The following is a 7737-nucleotide window of genomic DNA, read 5'->3' as shown; positions in this document are numbered from 1 at the left end:
ATCACAAAACTGCACAAGTCCTGCTCAGGCACTCCGCTAGGACGCCTGGAAGAAATTGAGGAGGAGGTTAGGATAACTGGTCTAGAGGTTAGGGTGACTGATCTAGAGGCTAGGATGATCTAGAGGTTAGGGTGATCTAGAGGTTAGGGTGACTGATCTAAATCAGGTCTGTATTTTCCACACCATGGTAGGGTTTGTGAGAATGCTAGGTGATATGGGATCTGCTTCCGGGTTACCTCTACCAAGACATGACAGGCAGAGCCAGGATGCCCCCAAATTCAGCTCTTGGAGGTAGTCATGGTAACATTGATACCAGTAGATAGGTAACCAAACACATGAGAAATGTCTCAATGGTTTCCTTGCCTATAAGAGCACAGATCTAACAACACAGAACAGGTGAAAGCAAATACCCGGTAGGCATGCAGCATATTGATTTGACCTGTTTTACTGGTTGCCATTGCCTACCAAGTTCTTGCTTTCAGCTGTTCAATTCATTCAGGTCAGGGAAATAAGGGAGAGAGACAGTGACTGACCATGCAGGGTCTGAGCTGCCCATGACACTCCCTTCTAGTTTGTCCAGCTTATCCAGCTGGCACTGGAGCTCCCCCTCTTTGATCACGTTGTTGATGTCGTCCTGTAGACATGACGGACACACACACACACACACGTTTAAGAAAAAAGCAGATTCCTAATCACCCGTTTAAACTCTCTGCCTATGTTCGAGATGACGAAGCTCCTTGAACGTGTCCAACCTGAATAGCCCTCTGCAGTTGCTCTATGAACTGCTTGTGGATGTTCTCGGTCACTTTAGGGTTCTTCTTGTAGAACGGATGGAAGGTGCGAGCAAATCTCTGAAAACTGACACAGTGACATATTCAGACAGATTAGCTTTCAAATGGTGCACCTACTCTAGTCCACATGCTATTATGTGTCCAGCAGAGTAATGTTAGAAAGGTGGCCCGTGTGCACGTTGACTTACTTGGCATCGGCTATAAACTTCTGCAAGCTCTTTTCCATCACTTTGTTGAACAGCAGTAGCCTGTTGTGCTTTCGAGGTTCGGCTCCGTCTGGCCGGTGTGAGTCAATCCCACTTATGCCTTCAGACGTGGACGAAACATCTCCCGAAACATCTCCCGTGGCTTTACTAGTCTGAATCTCCACGTTTACATCTCCCGTGGCTTTACTAGTCTGATTCTCAACGTTTGCTCCACTGGACATGTTTTCGGTCGTCTCCTTGCTCCTCGCTTCGCTGCCTTCCTCCATGTTTTGTTTTTAAGATTTCGAACCGCCAAAGATGTGCTACGGAACGCCGACGGGTTCACACTGGAACCGTTTTCAGCGTTTTACCTTCGCGTTGTGGCCGTCGCTTATGCGCAGCCGCAGTCAGACACCATGTGTCGCACTCATTTACGCCGTGCCCCCCCCCCGTCCACACACACTTCAGCTGTCACTTTCCTCAACCCTCTCTCTCTCTCTCTTCTCCTCACCGTTGCTTGCGGGAACATGGGTGTGATCACAGGACTTTGTGCTTTCTTTTACCACTTACCCCGAATTTACAAATGGCTATTAAAGCCTTATTACATATGTTCTGTCCTCATGTCAGTCTTATTCGTCGTAGTTCGGAAGGCTCCGGGGTTATGTGAACACCTGGCGTCGCAACGGGACGACGGGAACTCGTGCGACTTTGACTGGGTCAGTATTAAAATGTCCAGTTGAGTGAGTTTTAACCAAAACAAGCAGACGAGCTCATATAACTCCTATTTTAGAGACTCTACACTGGCTTCCTGTTAAGTTCAGAATAGATTTCAAGATCCTTCTGCTTGTTTATAAAACTCTCACTGGCAAAGCACCAGAATATCTGAAAGACCTTTTGCTAGCATATCAGCCCAATAGAGCTCTCAGGTCTTCTGACGCTGGTTTTCTCTGTACAAAAGAAGAGATTTGGTGAGGCTGCATTCTCATTGTGGAATGCACTGCCAGTTTACATTAGGGATGCAACCTCAGCACATATGTTCAAGTCAAGACTAAAAACCCATCTTTTTAATATTGCCTTTAAATGACTAAATAATTAAATTAAGATTATATAATGATTAAAGCACTTTGAGCTGCAACGTTTGCAGGAAAAGCGCTATACAAATAAAGTTATTATTATTATTATTAGGTGTAGAGTTGGAGCGCACTTGCACCAAATCTGGTACTGTGTAATTGTAGCGATTGTTGTAATGTGGATACTGCTGTCATTCTTACAGAGAGAAGTGGAAATCCTTATGTTCCTTAGTGCGGTAGTGATGATGAAGAACAGGAGAGCCGGTAAGTGCAGAACAGACACAGACACACACTCACACTCTCTGTTTACAGTAAACACATGTCATTTCATTTCCCCTACAAGCCAGGTTCTGGGCTTAGCCTACACTCTCTAAACAATGATATTGATCTGTTGACAACTTGTTCGTTGCTGTCAGTTGGCTGTGTCTGTTTTGTAAACACTAGAATACCATTGCAGGAATGGTGATTGTGGATTGTCTCACTGTTTCATTACACTACCATCACTCTGCTTACCTTACCCCATATCTCACATCTTTCTCTCTTTCTATCTCTGTTCCCCAGTCACCATAGAGCAGCACATAGGAAACCTCTTCCTCTTCAGTAAAGTGGCCAATGTCATCCTCTTCTTCAGAGTGGACATTCGACTGGGCATCCCCTACCTCGCTCTGTGTGTTGGTGAGCAGCTACGGCCATCTCCATCTTACCATCGTATTTGTTTAAATCTTTCAATGTTTTCAATGCTGTAGGAGGGGGAGGAGGGGGAGGGGGAGGGGGAGGAGAAACGGCAACTTGTTGACACATTTTCGCTCCATTTGTGTACGGCACACTCACACCAAGCACACTCACACCAAGCACACTCACACCAAGCACGGAAGTGCTAAGCCAGTTGTGTCTCTGTTAACCTCATAATTGTTTGTTTTCAAATCCAAACCTTTGGAGTACAGAGACAATGCTTCACTGTCCCATCAGTTACACAGGGCGCTGTATCTAGAAATGAACACTATTTATCCTCTCCCAGCTTTTGCCATGACCTGTAAGCCGCCTCTCTACATGGGCCCAGAATACATCAAGTACTTCAGTGACAAGACCATCGACGTAAGTGTGACCGTCTCAGAACACAGACTTCAGGTGTGACAATTGAAGAGGTTTAGAATCGCTTTTTCCCCTTTACTGTGTCCCCTAAAACTTCTATTGCCCCCCTTGTACTGTTTCTCTGTTTCTCAGTGTCTATATATACAAAAATAAAAATAAATAAAAAGAAGTCTAGGTTTAGAAGAAGGTGATAGAAGAAGACTTTTCCTTCTATCACAGAGACTGCCAATGGCCCCGGGCCTGAGCTGGATTACTCTTCCTGCTACGACTGGTGGATTGATGATTCACTTGCTTAATGTATTGAGTGTAAATCGCTTTGGAATAAGGCGTCTGCTAAACGGCAAAAATGTAAATGTAAATGTAAATATTTGATGAAGACCAGTCAACACCATAGGCTGTTGATCCAGATAAAAACACATGTTTGGTGTTTGTAACACAGTTAGGCAAGATTGTGATCTGATCATTACCGTTTGACCAACTTCAGATAGGTAGTGACCTAATCTAATCTAATCTAGTGTAATCTAATCTGAACTGTTCTGATCCAATCTGCCTCAGGAGGAGTTGCAGAAGGACACTCGCATTACATGGATTGTTGAGTTCTATGCTAACTGGTCTTCTGAGTGCCAGGGATTTGCCCCTGTCTATGCCGAACTCTCACTCAAGTAAGAGATAGAACTTCATTTTCTCTCTCTCTCTCTCTGTATTCCCTAAACATGGCTGTCTCTTGTTCCCCTCCATTGTTATGCAGATATAACTGTGCTGGACTTCGGTTTGGGAAGGTAGATGTGGGCCGCTATGGAGAGGTGGCTCAGAGGTGAGTCTTGGGAAAGGAATAATGTCATTATATTCAGGTACTGTAGCTTGATAACAGTTCTGCCGTGTGCTGCTGACTGACTACCTCTTCCTCTGCAGGTACAGGGTTAGCACCTCCCCCTTGGCTAAGCAGATGCCCACATTGATGCTTTTCCAGGGAGGGCGGGAGGTCATGAGACGTCCGATGGTGGACAATATGCTTCGAGCTGTGTCCTGGACCTTCAACGAGGTGTGTGTGTGTGTATATGGGGTTGGGTTAGCTGTGTGTGTGTGTGTGTGTGTGTGTGTGTGTGTGTGTGTGTTTGAGTGTAGTGTGCTTACTGTTACTCACGCACAACCCTTCACTTGTAGGAGAACATCATCCGCGAGTTCAACCTGAACGAGCTGTTCCAGAAGTCCAAGCTCAAGCTCAGTAAGGGCAGTAAGGGAGAGAACAACGAGGAGCAGAACCCCTCACTGCCAGAGGAGGGCAGTGAAGAGCCGCAGCCTGAAGCCCACACCGCAGAGGAGCAGCTGGAGAGCAAGAAAGACCAGTGATGAGGGATTCGGAGAGCAGGGGGGTGTTCCATCAACGTCGCTAAAGGACAATCCAGGCTTATTCGATAAATGCCGCGAGATTTATACGCGAGACATATCAAAATAAGCCTGGATTTTCCTATTCGGTTGTTAAGTCGTGACGTGTTTCCGGGTCCAAAGTTGGCTGAGGCGCTCTCTTCGAAATGCCTCAGTAATAATAATAATTCATTATATTTGTATAGCGCTTTTCCGAGGCTCAAAGACGCTGACAAATATGGGAAAAACAGGAAAGTGCTGTGTCCCTTGTTGTATGAATAGATCAGAGTCTAAAAAACGATCTACCGCTTTAGTACACTGGTACTCTGGTGCAGGGAATTTCTGGTTTGGACCTGGAAATTGCTAAATGTCACGTTTGACGTCAGACTTAACAACCGAATAGCGACGTTGCTGGAACACTCCCCAGGGCTCCTTTTTATTCCAAATGGACACATCCCCTTCCCTCGCTCCCTCCTATCCTCCTCCTATTTTTTCGTTGTTTGGTACCTGTACTGTAGCAATGACAATAAAGTCCATTTATTCATATCCCGTGAGCCCCTCAGTGATGTTTTGATGACCCTTCTGTGAGTGAGCTCTACCTGAGCAGAAGGGATTGAGGGAGGGGTAGCCTAAACAGCCGTTCAGTGTTTGCTGTTTCGTACCTGTCTGAGTACGTCAAAAGACAGGTATGAAACAACAACCACTAGCGGCTGATTGGATGTTTTGAATTAATTGCAATGAATTGTGGGATACCCTGCTGTTCACCACCATCTTACATGTGGGTACAACAGGGGTTTCCCCCTGGAGTGAAGGGAAGGGGATGCACTGAAGCAAAGTTTCTTTTGGAATGGAAAGGAGCCTTGGAAGTGGAAGTTGCTGCTAGACAAGAGATCTAAAGTCAGTTTCGAGTCCCTCCCCAATGATTAGGGGGAGGGTTAACTGATCCTAGATCTGTACTGATAGGCAACTAACAGAGCATCCATATGCATAATGCCTGTGAGTGATACAAACGAATGAATGAGTCATCATAACTTAATTTGAAATACCTTACCGTCCCAATTGATGCCCTAAGTTATTTCTGTGGAAATACCTTTTGTGTTAAATGTGTTTACTGGTACCTCTGTAATAATTGTACAGTACCTCTTCAGCTGTAAAGAGAAACACCATGAAACACTGTTATTTCACTCATTCATCCACTGTCACAGTCTTATTTGGATTTCAGTGAGTGTTTACCTGTTGTTCATGTTCTGTTGCCTTATGAGACATTGTCAACAACAAAAGGAAAGCACTGACTGTTATGGTAAAGATGTAATAAATATAACTTTTCAAAGCTGTGACTCCAATACTTTGACTCCATCCTCCTAAGCTTCTATTTTAGGTACATACATCACTCAGTCAATAGATAATTAGAGGCATTTTTAAGATCCGTTTTTGATTTGAAAAAAGGACAACCTTTTTCCACCAGATTGACCTTTTATTCTGAGAAGACATCTTTAAAAATTCTTCATAAGGCCATTTTGGAAATGTCTTTTACATATTCATTACAGATATTTGTGAAACTCTTTCCATTCATCACAGCCAATAGCAGTTCTCAATGATTCACATACAGTAAGCAGTTGTTCAACGGCCCCCTTCCCCACCAGGAGAAAGTACCAGCAACTCTCTCCGTCTCTGTCTATGATGAGTGCTTGTGCCATTAACGCTTATGATGCTTCATTTGTTTTTAATCACACGTCAACTAGGTGTGCATTCCACAAGGATATTCTCACATATACACACCAGATATGCTTTCAAAAACAACATAGAATCACATGCACGGCACAAACTCCAGCCACACGACTGCTTGACTGGACAGGCGTGTGCTTCAAACGTGTACTTCTCGAAAAAAAACGTGCTACATTCAGCTAGCTTTGACATTCCAATTTCTTAGTGGACCACCATCTCTCAACCACAAACTGACACCTGCCACACATCCTCGCCTTTCTGAACCTACTTGTGGGCAAAAAGTTACCTGTACCATACTTATATGTTATCATAACACATAAAAAAGCTGATAAAGAAATAGAGGCCAGAACTTTCAACAAAACAAAGAAATAGAAAATTATTCTGGATGTAGTTTTCGGAAATACTGTAAACAAATAAAAAGTGTAAAAAACAAACTAAAAAGGCAAAAACCAATCAAAACAGTCCTCAATTGCAAACCAATCCCTACGCCCGTCACCTTGTCCTAGACACGCCTCTTAGGAAATCTTTATTTCGTCTTTTTGAGTCAGTAACCCCCCCAAAAAATGTAACACTCAAAAATGTGATGTGTTAGAATTGTCCAAATACATTACAATCTATGGACAAGATACTACAGCTAGGATGTGGTGATTGGTTTATAACTGAGTCTAGAACTAAAAGGTTTTCCTGTCAGGGGTGTATTCAAAATGCAGTTATTTTTGAGTGAAGAATTGTTCCAAAACATAAACAGTGAATGAAACAGAATAAAAACACTCAATTATAGAACGTTTTCAGTACAAAAAAAATTGAGCGCTACTGTGTGTTTTATATACCCAACATGACAAGCATGGGAACTCCTCACCTAAATAAAAATGTACTCAAAGAAATGTTCTAATTCTCTCGTTCTCTATTGAAAGCGACATTCTTTAACTAAAAACAGTACCGATATTATTCAAATGAAAAACGTTATGTAACGTTCTGTATTTCTAACACACCCCTGGTGAAATAAATAAGCTGTTCCCGTCTTGACCCTATTTGGCTGGTCATCAAGGTATAAGGTTTTCTAGCATTTGATTGACAAAAACATTGCAAACACCAAAAAGAACAGACAGATCTTTTAAAGCTACAAACAGAGAGATTTGCATAATGTATTCATAATAAAACATTAGTAGCTGCAGTTATGATTCAGAATGTCTCTTGTGGCTCTCAAACTCCTAATTTTCCACTTCAATGTCAATCAGAGGATCACCATTCTCTTTGGAGGAGAATTCCAGCAACATCTGTGACTGGCTGATGCAGCCATTTAATCAAAACATTTGCACCAACTCACTTTCAGGAAGAAATTACACATTGTAAAATATGCCTCATCACCATTTATGTCTTCATTACCTGACTCGATAATTCTTCAGATTTCTTTATACATTGATATAAAACTATATACATAGGTGTGTATATATAGTTTAAAAAAAAAAAGATTTATAAAACTAAAACTAAACTGTGTTTGTCGGGGTT

The 7737-nt window shown here is 42.8% G+C and overlaps 2 protein-coding genes across 3 annotated transcripts in view; one reads left to right on the top strand and one right to left on the bottom strand.

Annotated features, from left to right (window-relative positions):
• The window catches only part of pmf1 (polyamine modulated factor 1), a 1865-nt gene extending 617 nt beyond the window's left edge, over positions 1–1248 (bottom strand). For both annotated transcript variants that reach the window (XM_080527871.1, XM_080527870.1), the window contains exons 1-4: positions 980–1248; positions 753–858; positions 534–634; positions 1–45 (exon numbers count right to left, since the gene is read on the bottom strand). The exon at positions 1–45 is cut by the window's left edge and continues 151 nt beyond it. In XM_080527871.1, the coding sequence (XP_080383997.1) occupies positions 1–45; positions 534–634; positions 753–858; positions 980–1218 (491 nt within the window). In that variant the 5' untranslated portion in view covers positions 1219–1248. The remainder of the gene's footprint in view (positions 46–533; positions 635–752; positions 859–979) is intronic.
• Positions 1249–1503: 255 nt separating this feature from the next.
• Positions 1504–5695, top strand: LOC308152713 (thioredoxin-related transmembrane protein 2-B-like; the record flags this gene model as incomplete). The annotated part of the gene is made up of 8 exons (XM_080525767.1): positions 1504–1692; positions 2250–2310; positions 2608–2721; positions 3065–3141; positions 3694–3800; positions 3887–3952; positions 4051–4180; positions 4303–5695. 8 exons carry the CDS (start codon positions 1504–1506, stop codon positions 4486–4488), a joined length of 930 nt encoding a protein of 309 aa, XP_080381893.1. The 3' UTR covers positions 4489–5695.
• Positions 5696–7737: the final 2042 nt, after the last annotated feature.

Source organism: Nansenia antarctica (genome assembly GCF_963989245.1).
Source record: "Nansenia antarctica genome assembly, chromosome: 3".
NCBI classification, from domain to species: Eukaryota; Metazoa; Chordata; class Actinopteri; order Argentiniformes; family Microstomatidae; genus Nansenia; species Nansenia antarctica.
Note: the sequence above shows the minus strand (reverse complement) of the source record. Positions and strands in the feature narration are given on the sequence as shown.